The sequence below is a fragment of the Vulpes vulpes genome, chromosome 5 (assembly GCF_048418805.1).
Source record: "Vulpes vulpes isolate BD-2025 chromosome 5, VulVul3, whole genome shotgun sequence".
Taxonomy (NCBI): Eukaryota; Metazoa; Chordata; class Mammalia; order Carnivora; family Canidae; genus Vulpes; species Vulpes vulpes.
In genome coordinates, this window is record NC_132784.1 from 140,282,868 (window position 1) to 140,304,059 (window position 21,192).

At 60.4% G+C, this 21,192-nt stretch overlaps 1 protein-coding gene and 1 long non-coding RNA gene across 2 annotated transcripts in view; both read right to left on the reverse strand.

Annotated features, from left to right (window-relative positions):
* The window catches only part of LOC112925829 (ATP-binding cassette sub-family A member 13-like), a 140,689-nt gene extending 134,068 nt beyond the window's left edge, over positions 1 to 6,621 (reverse strand). Inside the window, exons 1-3 of the mRNA XM_072760177.1 lie at positions 6,606 to 6,621; positions 6,308 to 6,474; positions 5,927 to 6,017 (exon numbers count right to left, since the gene is read on the reverse strand). Coding sequence (XP_072616278.1) covers positions 5,927 to 6,017; positions 6,308 to 6,474; positions 6,606 to 6,621 — 274 coding nt within the window. The remainder of the gene's footprint in view (positions 1 to 5,926; positions 6,018 to 6,307; positions 6,475 to 6,605) is intronic.
* A 468-nt stretch (positions 6,622 to 7,089) lies between these two features.
* Positions 7,090 to 13,682, reverse strand: LOC140599120 (uncharacterized). Its single transcript, XR_012001860.1, has 3 exons — positions 13,549 to 13,682; positions 10,145 to 10,284; positions 7,090 to 7,204 (listed from the first exon to the last, which is right to left on the reverse strand). It is a non-coding gene; the product is annotated as an uncharacterized lncRNA (long non-coding RNA).
* Between the last annotated feature and the right edge of the window lie 7,510 nt (positions 13,683 to 21,192).

A 21,192-nucleotide genomic window follows, 5' to 3' on the forward strand; every position in this document is an offset into this window, starting at 1 on the left:
TGACGCCGGACGTGGACCATTCACCTGGACTGGAGACTGAGGGGGACTCGGTACGTGACGTCGGGCTCCAAGGAGGAGCTGGAGCACCGGACGGAGAGACGTGGAAAACCCAAATGACGCAGCGTGGGGCAGTGTGGGTGGCACACCCAGGACCCAGCCATGGAGGGGGTGGGTTACAGACGTGCTCAGCATGCTGGGGGGGGACAGGAAGATGCCATCAGGCCCGCCAGGGACACCGAGGTCATGGCGTCACCATGGGCTGCGACAACGTGCTTGAAGCCTGCTGGGGTGGACCACGCCCTCCTCTCCGGCCTCGCCCCTTAGGGGACCCCCAGGAAGCAGACTGCTGGGGACGTCATAAGGGACAGGAAAGGCCCAGCCAAGGGGGGTGACCGCACACGGAATCACACCCACCACACACACACAGCAAATCATAGAGCCGCATAGACACAGGGCAGTATAGAGGCCAGGCCCGTCCCTCAGCCGCGGGACCCACTTCCGCAGGACCATCCCTGAGCCGTGGACACCGGCAACTGGAACCAGAGCCAGCAACAGGGATACATCAAGAAACGGAAGCATGACAAGAACCTTCTAGAAAGGACCCCAGGTGGAGATGATTTCTAGTCCTCACAGTGGAAGTATAGACTATGCTTTACAGCACGCGTTGGTCGACATTCTAGCTATGTCTTACTTTACTCTTTTTTAAAGATTTTATTTATCCGTGAGAGACACAGAGAGAGGCAGAGACGCAGGCAGAGGGAGAAGCAGGCTCCATGCAGAGCCCGATGTGGGACTCGATCCCGAGACCCCGGGGTCACGCCCTGGGCCCCCAGGTGTCCTTGCTCCTAAAGGAGTGAAGTGGATTCGCTGTGAGCAAACCCTACTGGTCACTGCGAGGAACCGGGCAATGCCTCGGTGGGCGCGGCCATGGCCACATCGAAGGAAGGAGCGAGCACACACCAGGCAGGACCAGGGCGATCCTGAGCCCACCCTGCAGCTCAGCATGAGCCTGGGGCGGCCCATTCACAAGTGCCCTGTGCGTGAGCCCCCGGGGGTCCTCGTGCTCCCCCCACGGTCCGGGTCGGCCCCTTGCTGCAGGCCCTGTCACCTGTCCACCGTGTGGTGGCAGGTAGTCGCCCCCCCCGCAGGCCCTGCCGCACCTCCCGATGCCCCAGGCTCCCACTGATGACCCCCCCCCCCCCGCCGTGCCCACTCCCCGGGCGCCCCTGGAGCGGCCTCAGCATCGTCACGTCCCTCCGTGCCGGTCCACCTGCCCGTCTCTCCTCCCGGCTTCCGGGCTTCACCCACTCAGCGTGGACCCGCTCTGACGGGCAGCGTGAGCCCCAAAGGCCAGAGATGAATGAACAATTCCTTCAAGGTCTATCCCTGTCACCTCGACGCGGGTGGAAAAGAGCCGTTAACGCGTCCAGGCTTCGGCTCTGTCCGTGGCCAGGGAACACGGTTAAGGCGGTTTCATGCACCCCGTCCCGGCGGCTGAAACGGGACGGTCCCAAGGAACTTAGAGAAGCGGCCTGAGCCCCGGCCACTCGCTGCTGCTCTCACTCTGCCCCTTCCGGGTCCTAGGCCGAGACACCGCGCAAGGACCCGCCTCCACGGGCCTCTCCGCACAACGAGAGGCCACAGGGGTTCGGTTTAAGGAAAGTCCCTCGGTTTGGACCACATCTGCTGTGGGGGTGCAGCATACGGGGTCAAGGTCAGGGTCAGCCCGGGGTGCCCACCCCACTCCCTGGGGCAGCTGTGTCTGCTTGGCCCTGAGACCCTACGTTTCATCCTCATGGAACGCGGGCGATCATAATCTGCTCTGTGGTGTTTTTCTAAAGATCCCCTGAAATAAGGCCCGTCAGCCGTCTGGCGCTCACTGTGCCTGGAGCACGCTGAGCGCCCGCCGGGGGGTCCGCTACCGCGGTCACTGATAGACTAGAGAAAACCCGCCTGCAGCAGAGGCACAGACGGACGGTGCTGCCTTGATCCCAGCAGATAGCGGCTCCTCGGATGCGGCTCCAACGCAGCCGCGATCAGAGCTCTGCTCCGCATCCACATGGTGGGCAGACTTCCAGATCGCCAGCCGCCACCTCCACCCCAACCGAGACAGAGAGCTGGGCACCCGGGTTACGTGCTGTGGAGACACGGATGGCAGGGTCTGCACGGCTGGCTCGGCTGGCGCAGGGGCGGAGCTGACGCCAGCACCCCCCATCCCGTGGCCCTGGGGACTCCAGCGGGCACGGCTCCGTGCAGCAAAGCCATGCGGTGCTTCTCGGGTGCTCCCCACTGTGGGCCCTGAGCGCAGGAGAGTGGGGGGTGGCCGAGGGGTGTCCGCAAGGAAGAGACAGGATCCCCAAGAGAGCCCTTCCGGGAAGAGAACTTTGTGAAATGAGTGATTTTCTTCCCCAGGAAAATGTTACCATCTTCTAGCCTCTTTTGTTTTTATATAAAATTATGTCTCTTTTTCCCCCAGATTCTGAAGCAAAAGTGATTCATGCTTTTGGGGGTTGCACCGAGTTTGCTCTGTGCCTCCGTGGGCCCCGGCACACTGCCAGGAGGCATCCACACCCCGGGGTCTGCAGACACGGTTCACACACGCCCGAAGGCTGGATGCCTGTGGGCGGCAGCAGCCACGGCGGATGCCCCGTGGGCGTTCGCTCCCCTGTTTCCCAAGCACAGTGGGTAGAGCCTGAGCGCAGAGGTTCCCGTGCTCAGTGACAGGCCCCGGGAGCCGTCAAGAGCCAGACGCATGAGACACGCGGGAGGTGGTAGCCAGCTGGGGGCACGGCGACGAGTGACATCACCCCCGCACGGTAGCTGCCGCAGGAGAGCTCGGGAGCAGTGGCAGAGAAGTCAGCAGGGCACGGCTTGGCCGTGGGAGCAGCTCCCCGTGATTCTGTGCTTTACACTGGAAAGTGGGGTTTTTTAAAGATTTTATTTACCTGAGAGTGTGAGAGCCCACGTGGGCAGTGGGCGGGTGAGCGCGGAGCAGAGGGACAAGGACATGCCAACCCGGGAGCCCGACGCAAGGCTGGACCCCAGGATCCTGGACCGTGACCCGAGCCAAAACCAGGAGCCAGACCCGCCTAAGCCGCTGGGCCGCCCCGGCACCCCTTGCAGTGGAAAGTGGCTTTGATTGGCGAAGTTTCTCTGTCGTCCCCCGCCGTGGGAGGGAGGCCGCCTCGCCTATGGAGCTGTTCGGGAGACGGGGAGCAGCCCGGAGCAGAGACCTGGCCTCGTGGGACCACAGGGCAGGGGACATGTCCTGGGTGCCAGGTGGCCCGGCGGCACTCAAGCTGCCAAGCAGACACAGCCGGCGGCTTGCAGGTGAACCCCGTGGCCTCGTAGAGTCAGGGAACTCGGGGTGCCAGTGGGTTGCCTCGGGTTTAGACAGACAAGGGGCCCCGGGGGGCTCAGGTGGTGACACGTCTGCCTGCGGCTCAGGTCATGGTCTCAGGGTCCTGGGATCGAGTCCTGCATCGGGCTCCCTGCTCCGCGGGGCGTCTGCTTCTCCCTCTGCCTCTAACCACCCTCCCCCTCCACCCCCGTGTGCTCTCTCTTTCCCAAATAAGTAAATACATCAAATCTTTAGAAAGCAAATCAGGAGACACAGGATGGTGCCCCAGCCATGGGGGGGGGGGGGGGGGGAGGGGGGGTGTCAGGTGTCGACAAGTCCAGCCAACTGCAGTCGCACTGACAGCGGGTGCTCTGACCACCTTGGCAGCTGGAAACCGGCAACACGGAGATAAATGGAAAATAATGGAAAATAACAGGTATTTAGAAAGTGAGCTAATCAACCTCCAAACGGCCCAAGGATCAGAAACAGCAACACGGCACTGAAGCTAAGAAAATGGAACGTAGCAAAACGCGCGAGGGGCCACGAGGCCGTGTCCGGGGGCGGAGGGGGGAGCGTGTGGTCATGAGCATGTGTGTGTCCAGGGGGAAAGGTGCAAATCATAGATCTAAGCATCTCACTCAAGAAGCTATCAAAAAAAAAAAAAAGACAAATCAGTCAAAGGACAGAACCAAAAACAGAAAAGCGAGCAAAACATCAGAAGTCAATGAAATAGAAAACAGAATTTTAAAAAAAAATTAAAAAAAAAAAAACACAGAATTATCACTAAAGCCAAACATTCGTCTAAAAAAAAAAGAAAACACTAAGAAAACCGATGACCCTCCGACAAGAGCAATCAAAAAATGAAAATTAGAAGAGGGAGAGAGAGGGGAGGGCACGTCGAAATCTGTCGCTGAAGCGGAACATCCCACACGTCGCTCGGCTCTGACAGCGACTCTACTGAGCCACGGGGGCTCCCGTGAGCCGCTGGGCCCCCCTCGTAGAAGCTCCCGGGAAGGCCGCGTGTTCACAGCAGCGGGGCCGCGTGCGCCTCTGCCTCGGGCGGGACACCCGGACCCACTGCAGGGACCGCGGCTCCAGGAAGTCCAGAAACGGCACCAGCTCTTTAAGGGTACGTTTTCATTACTTGAAAAATGACTCGAGGCGGTGACATTTATCTTTAAATGTCGTTAACTTGGGGCGCCTGGTGGCTCGGTCCACTAAGTGACCTGCTCAGGTCGCATCTCAGGGTCCTGAGTTCAAGCACCATGTTGGGCTCCACACTGGGCCTGGAACCCACTTAAGAAATAAAATGAAAAAAAAAAATGAAAAAAAAATAAAAATAAAAAAAAGAAATAAAATGAAAGGGAAATCATTTAAATACCAGTAATTTTTCTAAAGGAGTGAATTTAGCACATTTGGTTCTCTCCTAACAGGAAGTATGGTGCCTCCTGCCACCCCCAAGTCCCCGCGAGCTCCCCACAAGCCCCTCCAAGTGCCCCACAAGCCCCCCAGGCTCCATGAGACCCCCGAGCTCCCCACGAGCCCCCGCAAGCCCCGAGCCCTCCACAAGCCCCTCCAAGCCCCCCACAAGCCCCCACAAGCCTCCACGAGCCCCCCTGAGCCCCCATGAGCACTCCTGAGCTCCCCACGAACCCCTGCGAGCCCTCCACAAGCCCCTCTGAGCCCCCCACAAGCCCCCCCAAGCCTCCCCGAGCCCCCACAAGCCCCCCACAAGCTCCCCCAAGCCCCCCAGCCCCTGCAAGGCCCCCGCGAGCCCCCATGAGACCCTGCAAGCCCCCGTGAGCCCCCCACAAGCCTCCCCCGAGCCCCTGCAAGCCTCCTGCTGGGGGGAGGGGGGTTGGTGGAGCCACGGGCACCACCAGCCCCTCCGCTGCTCAGCCACAGAGCTGTAGAGACGCCCTCCCATGCTTCCCCCGCCCCCCGGGGACCCTCCTGACTCCCATTTAGCCCCCAACTGGGCCGGGCCCCTGAGCATAAGCCCAGGGGGCACCTCACAAGCCTGGATCCTGCCAGGGCACCTTCGCACCCACACAGCCCCCACACGGCCCCACGCGGCCCCCATGCGGCCATGTGCACCCTGCTGGACGGCCGGTGGGTCTCCAGGTCCCGGCCCAGACCCCGACTGTCCTGCGGGCTCAGTACGCGGTCGCCCGACGTCTAGATGAGTCCGTGCCCTCACTACGGACGCGCGGCGTGAGCGTGGTGGGCTCCCAGAGCTTTCTAACCCGAGCTACGACTCTGCAAGCCGACGCAGCAGCTTTCAATCGACTGTAAACTCAGGCCGCTCACTTGCCCCGGAGCTTCCGTGCAGGCTCCGTGACCCCTGCCCTCACGTCAGAAGCTGCCGTTTTGGCCAGTCCCTTGCTGCGCAAGCCCTGACTCGATGATAAATCAGAAAACCCCGGGTACGAGCCGCCTCGGGGCGTACCCAGCCTTGCGGACGAGCCTCCAGAAGGCCGAGAGGAGGAGCGCAGCCAACATCACCCGGAAACGGGGAGGCAGGACGAGGGCTGCCCGGGGGCGGGCGCCGGCCCCCACCCACCTGCACCCGCACCGCAAACTCACCGTACGTCTGCAGCTTCCCGCGCAGCGCGTCTAGGTCGACGTGCAGCTGGCTCTCCACAAAGCTGCGGACGAACTTGTTCCTCAGGGCTTCCTAAGAGAGAAGCCCGGGTAGGGACCGCCGCCTTTCCTCGAACGGGAAACACCTGCTCTCCCCAAGGTCTCGCTCGCACCGTGGGGGCCGCTCCGAGAACCAGCAACGCCGGGCCTCCATCCCGGCCGGGCCTGGGGCCCTCGAACGCCCTGGGTCGGCCTGGGTGCCGGCAGCCCCGGCCGTGCCAGGGGGCGAAGGGACAGCGCGTCACCCACGGCCCTGCTCCCCCGCCCGGCCTCCCCGCTGCACCCAGGGCTCGCTGGCCCGCATAGCCCTGCTCCCTCGCCCACTGCCCGCACGGCGCGGCACGTCACCGAGCCCGGTCGCAGCATCCACCCGCGGGAGGACCCGGACACCGCAGCCTCCCCCGCGAGCCCAGCAGCGTCTCCGGGGCCCAGCCCGACTGCTTTACAGCTCGCAACTGGCTGTTGGCTCGTGGCGCGGCCAGAGTCTCGACCTGAGGGGGGTGGGGGAGGACCAGTCCCAGATCATACAGCGCTGCACGGCCAGACCGGGAATGAGAGCCCGTCGGGCCGGCCTTCACCTGCCTGTCGGGAGCACGTCGGGAGCACAGGAATCAGGCCAGACGAGTGCGCACGGGCATGGTGCCCACTGGCAGGCCCCAGGGGGCAGACGGGCACACGCTCGGCCCGGCTATTCCGTGGCCTGCTTGCATGAGTCCTGAGTCCACAGCCGTCGGGCGCCGGGGAGGCCAGCGTAGGCCCCGCACCCCAAGTCAGGGGCACATTAGGGTGTTGGCCCACGAGGTCAGGGAGCCAAAGCCCAGCCCTTAACAGACCCCGGGGGTCAAGCCCACGCACCCCTCAGAAGACACGAGGACACAATTGTGCCCCCGCTTATGCCACTTGAAGAACGAGCAGCCACTGGTAGACCATCCGTCGTGCTCGCGACAGCAGCCTGTGGCACGGAGCAAGCCCTGGCTCCCCTCACAGGCCCCACGCGCTCCATGCCGAGCCGCTGCCCCTGTCCACCGACAGCCGAGGGGCCCCCGGCGGGCAGCGCTTGCTTCCCAGCTCGTCCTCTCCCGCAGGTGCCCCCCCACCCCCGCTCACCTGCAGCTGGCTGAGCATCTGGCCGCTTCCGCCGCTCTGAAAGATGCTGGAAATCTTCAACAGTGTTTCTGCCAAGGTCGTGAGCTTGTCCACGAAGTGGAAGGTGTGATTTGCCTGCAAAACCAAGCGTTGGCGGGTGTGACTCCAGGCCTGCGGCCCCGGGGGGCGGGGGGGGGGCTTGGGGGCTGTACGGGGACATGGGGAGACAGCTGCGGCTGCACCAGCCAGTGGGGCCACGATCCGCCACTGCCGCCCGCAGCCATGAACCTCCCCAGGGCCAGGCGACCCGCCCGTGTCCCGGCCTCGGAGGCGAGTCCCCAGACCATCGGCTGCCTCCCACCGTCCCCTAGGGCTGAGCTCCTGGGAGCAGCAAGGTCCCCAGCACACGGCAGCTACGAGCAGTGCTGCGCGCCCACACGTCCTCCTAAAAATACGCGCTCGGCTAACATCCACGCCTGGGCTCCGTGAAACCCAACGGCAGCATCCCTACGGCACGCACGTCTGCGGGGGCTAGGAGCTGGGACTGAGGCAACCAAAGGGGAACCGTTAAAGGATCTTAAATCCACAAACAGAGGGGCGCCCGGGGGGCTCAGGGGAGGCTCAGGGGTGGAGCACCTGCCTTTGCCCAGGGCGTGACCCTGGGTCTCGGGATCAAGTCCCGCATTGGGCTCCCCACGTGGAGTCTGCTCTGCCTGTGTCTCTCATGAATAAATAACATTTTATTTATTTTTTTTAAATTTTTTTTACTTTTTTTTAAATGACTTCAAAGACATCTGGGTGGCTCAGGCCCGCGGTTGTGAGTTTGAGCCCAACATTGGGTGTAGACATTACTGAAATAGATTTTTTTTTTAAGACTTAAAATAACAACAACAAAAAAACAACTGACTTGGATAAAAAGAAAACCGATAAGTACATGGGCTGCTTTCCTAAATACACAGCAAGATCTACAAATCTCCACTCATTCCAATTTTAAATGATCTAATACAAACTAAAATAGCAGGGGGCATTGAAATATTAATATTGTATGAATTCAGATACTCAGAATAATCAGAGATGACTCTTTTAAAATAATAATCATCAATACTTGATAGAAAAAAATGGTCTAAAAATTAAAACTAACAGTTGAATTTAATAGTATTAGGAAACAAAGCTACCAAATATGGAAAATACCTAGGACATGCCCAGCGGACCGTGTTTAAGCCGCAGAATGCCATCCGGGCGACCCCAGCCCCAGACCCCAGGGAGGAGGGCTGTGTCCCCGAGCCAGGGCGCCCAGGGTGCACCTCGCACCACCCTCCCCACAAAGAGCCAGGAAATCACAAGCTGAAAACGAGGGAAGCAAGGACCTGATGCCGTATTGAGATCCTTTGGACGTCGAATGACTGGCAAGTGTTTTAAAGCAGCCGCCAAACACGACACGAGGGTTAGCACATAGCAAAACAAGAAACCCGGGGCTTAATATTTCCCCCTTTTTTTTTTAAGATTTTATGTATTTATTGGCAGAGAGAGAGCGTACAAGTCGGGGGGCAGCAGATAGAGAGGGAGACGCAGAAGCCCCACTGAGCAGGGAGCCCGACGTGGGACTCGATCCCAGGACCCCGGGATCATGACCTGAGCCAAAGACAGATGCTCACCCACTGAGCCACCCGGCGCCCCATCATTTAATTCACTCTTATTTGCAAGACAGTGGCTTCTTTGAACCACAGAACACTGAAAACATTTCCCCTTCGATTTAAGAAATCTCGACGCCAGACGTGGGGCTCGAACTCAGGACCCCGAGATCAAGGGTCGGATGCCCTTTTCAACCAAGCCAGCCGGGCACCCCCTTAGTTTTAAAAGTTGGAATTTACAAGGGAGCTGCGATACGGTCACGTTCTATGAAATCCCCGGAACACCCAGAACCCCTGAAAGCTCAACGAGGAAGGGCGTCCGGGGGCTCCGGTGTGTGCCCAGGCCCGTTACGAGCATAGCTCTGGGAGGACGAGCTCCCGGTGGCTCTCTAGACCCAGATTCAGTAACTATCCCTCCAAAGTAACATTTTCAAGACAAAGACCGAAGTCACTGACGACATGCAGGAGGCAGGGAGCTGCGCCGAGTCACAACCTGGGGTCATGCGAGAGCCGCTTGGAGCAAAACAAACTAACGCAACGGCTCACGCGACCACACGCCAGCGCTACCTTTTTCCTTTTCCAGTCAGGACCACTTGAAGCTTACACGCGTGCCCTCAGGAGAACCCGGGGTCCCCCCGACTGCATGTCCATCCCCCCTGACGGCCTTGAAAGGTGCCTGCGAGCTTCCTTACAAGCCGCCGCCCGACTCGGAAACAAAACACAGATGATAGCACAATCTGCTCAAAAGGACAAGGACACGCAAGTATGAATAATCACCAGTGCTGCAGTGCCTGGCTGTGGGCGCCACGTAAGGCCCGGAAGGAAGGACCAGCAGAACCGTGTGACCCCAGGGCCATTCCCGGGAAGCTGATCTCGCCTCCTCCCCGGAGTGAAGCTGGCAAAGCCTCACTACCAACCTGGAAACGTCAACTATAAACACGTCGGCTCTGACGCATCCTTAACCTCCAGATGCGTCAAGTCAGAGACCAGCCCTCATCCTCCACGTTCTCCTGGACCCACGGGGACCGGGCTTCTGTGTAATCGTCCTCACGGCAGAGGCTGCTCCACACAACACCCCCTGCCACCAAGTGTCCTATAGGACCGGGACCCACCCCACGGAACAGCAGGAGCAGGCAAAGGCCACCAAGAGCCGCGATCTGCACACAAACACACGTGCATCGTTACGAGCCTTTGAAGACCGCTTCCCGGCATTGTGGGTACGGTCAGTAAGATCCTTGGTCATTCGGACTTACCTTTTTTTTTTTCTTTTTAAGACTTATTTATTTACTAAAAGAGAGAGAGAGAGAGAATCCTTCAGCAGACTCCCGGCTGAGCGCAGAGCCCGACGCAGGGCTCCATCCCATGACCCTGAGACCGCGACCTGAGCCAAAATCAAGAGTCGTGCGCTTAACTGCCTGAGCCACCCCAGAACCCCCAGACTTACCTTCTGGATGACCTTGTTAATCTCTGGAATATTTGGTGTGTACAGTATTTTCCCGTGTAATATAGGCTTGAGGAAGGACCACACCAAAGCACCATTTGGAGACTGTAGAATTTCCTGATAGAGGTTCAAGCAAAACGGTGCTGTGGTAATTAGAAAAAAAAATAAAAATAAGAAAGAGTCAGGATACGGGATGCCCAGACTAAGAGCGATGCTCCCTTGCATATCCATACGGCGTCGCACTTTACAACGGGTGAAACACACTGAGATATATTTTTCATGCCACGATTCTGAATTTGGGCAGTAAATATGAGAATAATCTTTCCTGTTGCTGGCTTTAGTGGCTCCCATCTCATAAGAAATTTCAAGATACCGTGGTCACTTCGGTCATTGGAAAGAGAGGAGAGCGTGACCTTCACACACTCAGCAATATGAGCACTAATGACAAAGACACCTGCAAATAGTAGCAGAAATGTACCTGAACTTTAATCTAGAAAACTGTCAACACTTACAGCATTGAGAACAGAATCGGGTTTTTCCTATGAAATTAGCTTTATACATCGCTCCTGAATTTTCTTCCCTGCACCTATGAAGCACTGTTGACCTTACTGCTTGTGATATAAATTGCCTTATTTCCACTCTGACACTTTCTCCCTCAGGATGGCTTCCACGTTGCTGTGTGCTGATTGGTTTTAACTGAAGGTTTACTCGACTGACCTGTCTAACCCAATAGGTACCTGGTGGAGGTAGATCCTCCACCAGCATAAGGGTTGGTAACCAAATATTATGAGGTTTGTGTGTGTTTTGATTTTTACGTAGCCTCCATGCTCAGTGTGGAGCCCAACGCGGGCCTCGAACTCACGACCCTGAGATCAGGACCTGAGCTGAGATGAAAAGTTGGACACTCAACTGACTGAGCCTCCCAGATACCCCGAAATATTATAAGGTGTTAAGCTAGTGGTGAATAATACTTCAGCAGAACTGGGGCTTTTACCCCTGAAGCGGAGTATTTATATTTACGATGAATATATCTTAGCTTTGATACCAGGATTCCTGACGTCCAAGATATGAATAGTGCCTTCGTGATTATTCCCACTGTTAATTTCATCTTCCCAAATTCTCCATTTGAAAAGGAAAAAGACCAGCTCTTTTTATTCAACAATTGTTGAATTTTTAATCAACTGCAATAAAATTGATAGAATCTCCTGAGATATAAATTAAGAGCATAACTACACAATGAATTTTAAACCATCATGTCCAAAAGCTGATCTTACTAATATTTTTTTAAAAGTCACAGTTTAAATTATCAGCATAATTGAAACAGTAATGATTTCCATTTCAGAAAAGACATAAACATATAGATGTACAGAACAAGAAATCTGAAACCAAGACTCCTGACATCGGTCACTTGAGAGCTGAGTGACCTTAGGTAAGTCACTTAGCCTTCTCTGAGCTTCTAGTATGTCATGTAGAAAAGGAGGGTACTAATATTGTCCATGGTTAATGTGACAGTCATTTGAATTACAATGTATGAAAAAAACAAGAAAGACTGGTCCTCCATGGTAGCTGAATGACTGAATGGATGAATGGTTGAGTGGATGGATAAATGGATGGATGGGTAGATGGGTGGGTGGATGGATGGATGGTGAATGGAGGGATGGATGGATGGGTAGGGAGGTGGATGGATGGATGGATGGATGGGAAGGTGAATGGATGGAGGGATGGAGGGATGGGTGGATGATGGATGGGTTGATGGATTAGTGGATGGATGGATGGATGGATGGATGGATGGATGGACAGATAGGAAGATGGATGGGGAGGTGGGTGGATGGATGGATGGATGGATGGATGGGGAGGTGGATGGTTGGATGGATGGATGGATCAGTGGATGGATAGATAGATGGATGGATTGAGAGGTGGGGGATGGATGGATCAGTGGATGGATGGATGGATGGTGGTGGATGGATGGGGAGGTAGATGGATGGATAGAAGAATAGATGGACGATGGGTAAATGAACAGAAGAATGGATGGATGGTAGGGTGGGTGGACAGATGGATGGATACATAGTGGATGGATGGATGATGGAAGGGTAGATGGATGGATCAATGGATGGGTAGAGGAATGGCTGGATGATTAGATTTGATAAGCAAGTAAAAATCCTCAGGAAACCCAAATGCAAGAAAAAAAAAAGAAGAAATGAGAATTGAGAGGTAGACAACAAATTATCAAATATTAATAACATTAACGTGTCTCTGCTGCCAAATCATGTTATATTTGGCAGGTGTCCCAATGGTCCATTAGCTGGTGAGCGCACTGGTGCACACGGTCTGTGAAGTAGCTGTGAGGGCGCTGCCATGGGGCTCCCCACCCTACACCTCCAGCTCCACAAACCACCACTCTCCTCCTCTTCCCAGTCCCACCGACACTCTCTCCATCCCAGGCTCGCTGTATGTGAGCATCAATTCAAACATCTATTTCGTACGTTAAGTAAAGCGATATAAACCTATAATGCATAATTGCTAGCTGATGGGGATCATCTCATATACGGGGGCAGTGGTGGCCAGAATGCTAACACGGCCCCCGCTGGACGGCGCAGCTTGACCTGCGGACAGAGCTCACAGGTATATGGCGGACGCCGGGCCCGGGCGGGCTCCACAGGTGACGTAAAGGAATCCTGGAGGTATAAGGAAGGTCCTAACCAGCTGACTTGGAGTTTATCGAAAAGAAGATTTCCTTGGCTGAGCAATGCAATAAAAAGCACTATTAAAAAGACCGGAAGCCGGGATCCCTGGGTGGCGCAGCGGTTTGGCGCCTGCCTTTGGCCCAGGGCGTGATCCTGGAGACCCGGGATCGAATCCCACATCGGGCTCCCGGTGCATGGAGCCTGCTTCTCCCTCTGCCTGTGGCTCTGCCTCTCTCCCTCTCTCTGTGTGACTATCATAAATAAATAAAAATTTAAAAAAATTAAAAAATAAAAATAAAAAAATAAAAAGACCGAAAGCCCTGGAGTTAGACACTCCTAAGGCCCCAGTGCATCTGGGACCCCGGCTCCCCTGCACCGGGGAGGGGCCTGGGCTCCCCTGCAAACCCGCTATGTCCTGCAACCGGGGAAATGCATGTGGCTTCCCCCAAATCTGTGGAGCTCAGGGGCAAGGGCGGTGGATGGGTAGGTGGCCTCCTGCCCCACGTCGGGGGAACACGTTCTAGGTAGGAAGGCCTGGAACGTGCTGGGGGGCCTGGGTGTGGACGGCTCAGCGTCCCCCACCCCCGCACACACACGCGATCTCGTCTGCGAGGCCACTCTTGGCCGGTGAGCCCCCCCTTCCCCCAGAACGTTCAGCACAGAGCAGCGCTGAGGGCCGAGACCCTAAGTAACCGGATGGGACGCAAACGGCCGCCGTCTTACTTGCGTCTTCGGGAATGTTGAACTTCTCCTTGTCCCCGCCCAGGAGCTCGGTAACTCGAGGCAGGTTCATGAAGGAGTTGGAGCCGCTGAAGAGCGACGCTGGCTCCCGGCAAACCTGCTTCACCACGAACTGGAAAGAACCGAAGGCTGCGCTCCCGCCCCGACCCTGCTGCGGAGCCTGAGAGCGGGAGGGAGACAGAGGGCGTGTGAACAGGGGCTCCGACCTCCGAGGGAAGCAGGTGCAACCTCTGCTGCGGGCTCCTCCGACCTCGGCACCCGCGGCCTGTCACGCGGTGGGGCCTCTGCCCTGTGAACCGCTGCGAGGTCACGGCTGCTCGCACGCGGGCGCCCAGCGCATCCCCGAGCGTCCCGCGAGGGGTGAGCTCTCCCCCCGACTACCCAGCGGTCTCCAGGGCTGTCTCCTGCCCCGTCACCGCCAGACGTGACGGCGGTGAGCACAGGCCTGTCCCACCCGGCCCGGCACCGTCCTGCGCATCCGCTCCCCGCACGCACCCGCCCCGGCGGACGGCGGCCAGCACGGGCTCGTCACGCCACTGACCGCGTTCAAGTCTCTGTTTGCATTGGCCGCAAACGACCAGCAGTTTGTGAGCCAATTATTTAGATGTAAATACACGCCCGATCCCGGAATTGGGATAAACGGGCCCTCGGACTCTTGTTCGTGCGGAGTCGGTGCGGTGACTCCCGACTTCACGGATGAGGCGTGAGCACCCGTGGGTGGACGCGGCTCAGCGAAGCCTCCGGGGGACGCCCGGCCCCACAGGGCCACAGAAGGGACTCCCGCCCCTGTACGTGGCCGCGCGCGGACTTTAGATGTCGGATGAAAGAGATAAACAAATGCAAAGACGCAGCAAATCGGAGTAATGCCCCGGGCACCCCGCACACACACCCACCTGGTCAAAGTCGGGCACGTCGGGCACGTCCAGCAAGGTGGTGACTTTATAGGTGCGGAGGAACTTGGGGAGCTGCTCCAGGACGTGGCCTGCTTTGGGGAGCAGCTGGCTGAGCCTGGAGACCACGTCCAACAGAGCGCCGAGCGCGCGGCGGACTTCCAACGGCATCAGAACCTCAAGGCAGAAAACACGACGCCAGGTAACCGACGTGGCACTTTGGAGGGTCCGGAGCTTGGAGCACGGGCGGCCCGGCTACGTGACCTCATTCTCTCCGAACGAGGGAGAGGACTTCGCTTTGCCATAGAAAGGTCCTCCTCATGCCACAGCTGGCTCGGCTCCCTGCGCGTGCTCGGCTGCACCCGCACACCCCAGCGCTCGCCGGGCCTGGATGCGGTCCCTCGTGAGAAATTCAAACCGTTTTCAACATATTTCTCTTGACCTTGGAGGCGCCTAAACCGCGGACATTTAGGAGGGTGCAGAGGTGACCGTCCTTACGGGGGAACCGCCTCCACGTACCGCTGGAACCGTGCGGTTCGGTCCTCATCTGGCCACGTGGCCACCCGCTTCGTGGACGAGGAGACGCGAGCACGCCCAGGAGCCTCATGTCGGGGTCCCCGGGCCCTAGGGACAGCAGCGCCCCTGGAAGCCTCCGCGCCACCACCGACCCGGCCCTCTGCGCTGTCCAGGTCCCGGGGGGCGGGGACACGTGCCCTAGGAGCTGCCGGCCTCGGGGAGCAGCCCACGGCGTGGGGTTTGTTTGGTAAATGGATGAATGAGGAGCCGCGGCCTCTTTCCACGGGAAGGAGGGAACCGCGGGGGCCTCCTCCGCCCACGTTCATTTGCACACTGAATTTTTCGGGCTTTGGGACCCAGGCCGAGGCCCTGTCACTGCCGCCCGCTCCTGCTCATCAGCGTCTGCGCCTGCGACTCTGCGCGCTGACCTGTGGGCCGGAGGCCACTGCTCCTCCACCCCCCAACCCCCCGGCCGGGCTCAGCCCAGGCTCGCCGGCAGGCGGGTGCCCGTGTCTTCCGGCCGTCGTCACCGCGGCTTGCAGGGGAGGCGTCCGGGCGCCCGTGTGCCGGAGACGACAGATGGGGCCACAGCACTGAGGGCCTCACGGGTCCTGCCCCGGCGTCGGGGAGTGGGGGGTTCGGGCGGGCGAGCGGGTGTGCGGGGCCCCGCGTTCCACGGGTTCTCCCCACCTCCCCTCCCGCAGAACCGGGTCCCCTCGGCTTCCGACAGCCAGGCACCCGATGCTCCGGCCCAGGACACCCGGTCAGCGGCACCCTCCTCCTTCTGCCTGGGAGCCTGGCCCCAACCCACACCTCGTCTCGGCCGCTCGCTCCTCAGGGTTCCCGTCTGGAAGCACCGATCTCAAGTCGGGGGCCCCTGCGAGCACCTGCGCACCCCGAGACACTGGCGCCGGGGCCGCGGCAGACTTGGGGCACCACGAACGTGGGAGCAAACCACCCATCCAGCCTCCTGGGCAGGGCGGCCTTGCACAGGGGGACGCTCAGGGGAGCTTCCCTCCTGCTTACGGACTTCTACGTGCCTGCGACCTGACATTAATTAGCATTCGATCTCAGAACGTGTGCGTGTGTGACCCTCACGGACCCACGGGAGGGAGACCACAGAGGAGATGGGGTTGGGATCGAAGCCCCCAGCTTCGACTCCACAGCTGTCCTCCGGGCCGGGCGCCCAGAGCCCCCTCGCCGCCCTGACACACCTGCGGCATCTCTGAGCAGCCCAGGCGTCAGCAAACCACCCCTGGGGGACTCGAGGACCCAGGCCCGTCCCTGAGGGTGGGGGCGACTCCCGGACTCCGTGGGGACAGAGGACAAGAAGAGGTAGAGCCCAGAGAGCGGTCGGTGGGGGTGAGGGCGCCCCGGGTCAGCCGTGCTCCCTGCCCACGGGGGTGGGGGGCTCAGTGCAGGGTGAGGGCGCCCCGGGTCGGCCGTGCTCCCCACCCAGTCATCCCCGTCCCACACACTGTCCTGGGATGTCTCAGAGCCCCCTCCCCTCGCCCCACTGTGAGCAGGAGTGTGGGGGCAGGTGTGAGCTGGTTCCTGGGCACCAGGGCCACGGACGGTGGGAGCGGCTCCCTCCTCGGCTGGGGGCTGGCCCGGCCACAGGAATCCGCTGCCCCAGTGGTGCCCTCGGAAGGGCCCTGAAAGGGGCGGGAACCCGGCCCCGGGGTTTAGGTGGGGCTGTTCCTCGCACTGACCACACCGACTGTCACCGTGTGGTGCCAAGTGTCCCAAGGGGCCCGACTCCAGGGCCGGGGGTTGAGGGGGCCCGGACGGCGACCTGAGCGCCCTGCATCCCGGGCCCCACCCCAGAGCCAGCAAGCACGAGACCCAGAGGTCAGCTGGGGACCCGCACCTGCCGCCCCCACCGGGGACAGGCCAGCGCCGAGGGGCGCCGCGCGCCAAGCCAGGCCCCCCCAGCAGTCACCCCCTTACTTTGTAAATGAGCCTCCGCAGGTCCAGGTTCTGAGTCAGGGACACGACCAGCGCGTAGGCCCGGGGCCCGGGCAGGCCACACAGCTCCCTGGCCGCCCGCGCGGACGTCGGGTCCTCGGGAAACGCCAGCAGCGGGCGCAGGACGTCGGCGTCGCACCTCCCGGACAGAACCAGCGCCAGGGCACCGGGGAGCACCTGTCGGAGAGGAGGTCAGGGGGCGCGGCCGGCCCGGAGCCCCCAGCGAGGAGCCCCGACCCCTCCCCGGCACACAACCCCCCCAGGAGGACCCCCACCCCCACCCCCCAGCACCTGGCCGCCCCGGCACGGAGCCTCTGTGCTCGCCCCCTCCCCCAAGGCCTGAGGATTTACCCACAGATACATGGAGCCCCAACCTCTGTTGGGTCCTCACGGCTTGAGTGGGGACGTTCCCGCCACGTGCACAGACGCCCCGTGTGACCCTCCGGCCTCCCCCCTGCACCGCGGCCCCGCCCAGCCGCTGACCCTGCCCCACGAGGCCTCCGCCTCCGACCTCCGCCTCCCTTCCTCCCCCATCTTTCAGGGGAGACCAGCTCACAGGCGGTCATGGTTTTCGCTTCTTTTTTTTTTTTAATTTTCTTAGATTTTACTTATTTATTCATAGAGACACAGACAGAGAGAGAGAGGCAGAGACACAGGCAGAGGGAGACGCAGGCTCCATGCAGGGAGCCCGACGCGGGACTCGATCCCGGGACCCCGAGGTCACGCCCTGGGCTGAAGGCAGATGCTCAACCGCTGAGCCCCCGGGGCTGCCTGGTAACGGTTTTTAAAACAAACGGCCCACCGCTCAGGAGGGACCCGGGCTGCCCAGCACCGCTGCTGGCCCACCCTGGACCCCGTGGGCCCCTGGACCCCCGGACCCCCCGACCCCATGCACCCCTGGACCCCATGGACCCTTGGACCTGCAGACCCATGGACCCTTTGACCCCCCCAGACCCCTGGACCTGCAGACCCATGAACCCCTGGAACACCCAGATCCCATGGACCTGTGGATCCCCAGACCCATGAACCTCTGAACCTGTGGACCCTGTGGACCCGCAGACCCCTGGACCCACCACAGGGAGCACATCTGCCGTGTCCCTGCGCGGGGGCGGCCGTCCACTAGTGGCCTGCGCAGCGGGACAGGCACGGGGCAGAGTCTCACGGACGGACTTCCCGGTGGTGTGGACGCCGGGACACGCAGGATCGGGCGACCTGCTGGGGCCAAGAAGACCCCTGGGAAGAGACGCCGCCATTGACTTATCAGGGCCTTCCCGTGACACCTAAGGAGCCCAGGGAAGTCAGGAAGGAACGGGAGACCCTGGGTGTCTGTGCATGTGGGTGTTTTAAGGACTCGGCCCAGGTGCCCAGCGGTGCGAGCCCCAGACCCGTGGGGCGGGCGGGGTGGGGGCTGCAGACGGAAGAACTGCCGGGAGCCGGGGGCAGACTCCTCTCCTCCTGGGGTCAAAGGCTTTCCCCTTACAGCCGTCAACTGATTGGACGAGGCCCACCCGCATGGTGGTCTTGGTGCGCCGACCTCGGACGTAGACGTTCATCTGCCCTCGGGAACACGTTCGCGACAGCAGTGACGCTGGTGTTTGACTGAACACGTGGTGCCAGTCGGCGGCCTCCCACCCGGACGCAGACGGCCAGCTCGGCCTCACTGCGCTGGTGACGACGCGCCACCGGCACGAGGACCCACAGGAGGGACCGAGGCTCCAGGGGAGGCCGAGGGCGCTGGGCCCGCACCCGCTCTCCCTGCTGAGCCGCCCCCGCCTGCCCTCTGCCCCCCACCCCAATCCCTTAGCGCTTCAGGAAGGGCACCTGGCGGAAAGGGAGGTTTCCAGTGAATGAATGAATGAATGAATGAATGAGGGCTGCTGCCGTCTGTCCAGGTCTGTCCAGGGCCCTCGTGCCCCTGACACATTCCCTGCGGCCACCTATGAACCTGATGTGACAAATCCACACCCTGGCTCGGGGCAGGACCGACGAGCCCAGGGCAGAGGACGTGGAGGTCGCGGCCACGGCGCTGCCGGGAGCCGGGCGGCCCAGAAAGTACCAGGCCCCCCAGCGCCACCCGGTCCCCGACGCAGAGCCATCCCGAGGACCTGGGGACACCGGCGGGTCCGGGGATTCACGTAGCGAGCGAAGCCTAGTGAAGTCCAGGAAGGCTCCCCCTTACCCCCCCGACCACCCCGCCCTGGGGTCTGGACACGGGGGTCTGGCAGCAAGGGGGCCAGGTGGGACGGGCGGGACGGCCGCGGCGTGGAGCGCCGGTGACACCTGCTGGCTGCCGGGCGCCGCCGGCCTCGGCTCCCATGCGGGAGCCACAGGGACCCTCCTGCTTCCCCACCAGGCGCCCGGCTGCTCCTCGGGTCCGACCCCACGCGGACCAGGTGTTCGGGAACCGCCTCCGGCAGCTTCCCAGGGGGAACGACGGCGCGACTCGCCACAGACGACTGAGGCCATCGCTTGGGTTCCGGTTTCCTGGCTCTGCCCGCTCTGCCCTAACGCAGGTTATTCTGAAGGACGCGGCGTCGGGGGGCAGCAGGCTCCATCCCAGGGCGTTGCGCCAAAGCCAGCGTCGCGGTAACACCAGTCAGCTGAAGCTTCTGCTTTCCCGGGGACGGAAGGCTCATGTCCGTGCTGCGGCCTACTAAGTGTGCGACAGCAGGACGTCGCTTAAGATATATTTCTGGATTAAAAACTACTTTATTGGGACTCCCAGGCGGCTCAGCGGTTGAGCATCTGCCTTCGGCCCAGGGCGTGACCCCGGGATCCCAGGATCGAGTCCTGCGTCGGGCTCCCCGCATGGAACCTGCTTCTCCCTCTGCCTGGGTCTCTGCCTCTCTCTCTGAGTCTCTCATGAATAAATAATCTTTTTTAAAAAATTAAAATAAAAAATTAAAACTACTTTATCGCTCCGAACCTCTAACCACCACCTGCGCTCACAGCGAACCATAACCACGGCTCACAGGTGTGCGTAACAATCGTGAAAGAGTCAGAGACGCTGCAAACACTACGGAAACACGACAGACGGGGCGCGGGGGCTCCGCCAACCCTCAACCGCGCGCCTGTAGCCGATGCACAATAAATAATAAATAAATAATTTTAAATAAATAAATAAATAAAACCAATGCACCCGGAGGGCTTGCCCGGGACCCCACTTAACCAAAATCGACAAGAGATTAAATGTCACCGGGGCCCCGCTGGCTGCCAATAAACACCTTCACTTGAGAGCCGTCGTCACGGCTTCTGGAAGGTTCTCAGAGCAGAAAGTCAAATGCCAACCGCAAGACTTGAGAGGCCCCTCGGAAAAGCTTGAGCCTGAGCTCGGGCGACTGCAGCCCGGAGGCGTTGGCTCGCTCTTCCAGCCTCTGCACACAAACGACGGGCGGCATCGGGCGGCTCGTGCTCCCCCCGCCCGGGTGCACTGGCCTCGTCGCCGCTGCGGGGACGGGACGCTGCTCACCGCCCGACCGCTGGCACGATGAGCCTCCCTCCGCACGCCCCCGGATGGCACACGGGTTTGTGTGTTGTTGAGAATTCTGCAAACCCCACGTAAGCCGGCAGGCCCCCGGGGTGCCGTGCATGCAGCTGGGACCGGCGGGAGTAAACATCATCGCCGAGTTACCCTTTCCAGCCCCAAAAAGACGATGCTGTGAAATAGAGACGCCAAGGTCCTGGCGTGACAGGGACGCCCTCCCCTTCCTTCCCGCCCGCAGCCACCGACCACCCTGCAGACGAGGACAGGGGCCGGGGACGCAGCCCACAGCACCAGGCTGGCCGGGAGGGGGCAGAGGCACGGCGGCCCACACCTGCGGACCCGAGACGCCGGCTTCTAGGATTCTGTGGATAGTGTCGTCGGAGACGTGGACGGAGGAGCGGAGCTCGCCGGTCAGCCTGGAGGTGTCCTGCATCAGATCTTTGACTTTTACGTCTGAAAAAGCATCAAAGGGAGGAGATCCTGTCACAATTAACGTCCGGGCCGCTGTGACTACAAGGGTCCCCGGCGCAGCCTGGCTAGGATCGCCAGCCCGGGGTGACCGGGACGGAGCCGTGCCCTCCCTCCAAGGAGCGAGGCCGTTCACCCCAAAACACACGCCCGGGCCGTGCGGCTCCCCGACCGCCGACCACTCTCCCGGAGCCCCGCGCCCCGCGGGGTCTGCCCCGGAGAGGCCTGCTTCCCGGGCGCGGAGGCCGGCGCCTGCGGGAATCCATCCTCTCCTCTCCACACGTTTCCTTGTCCTGCTCT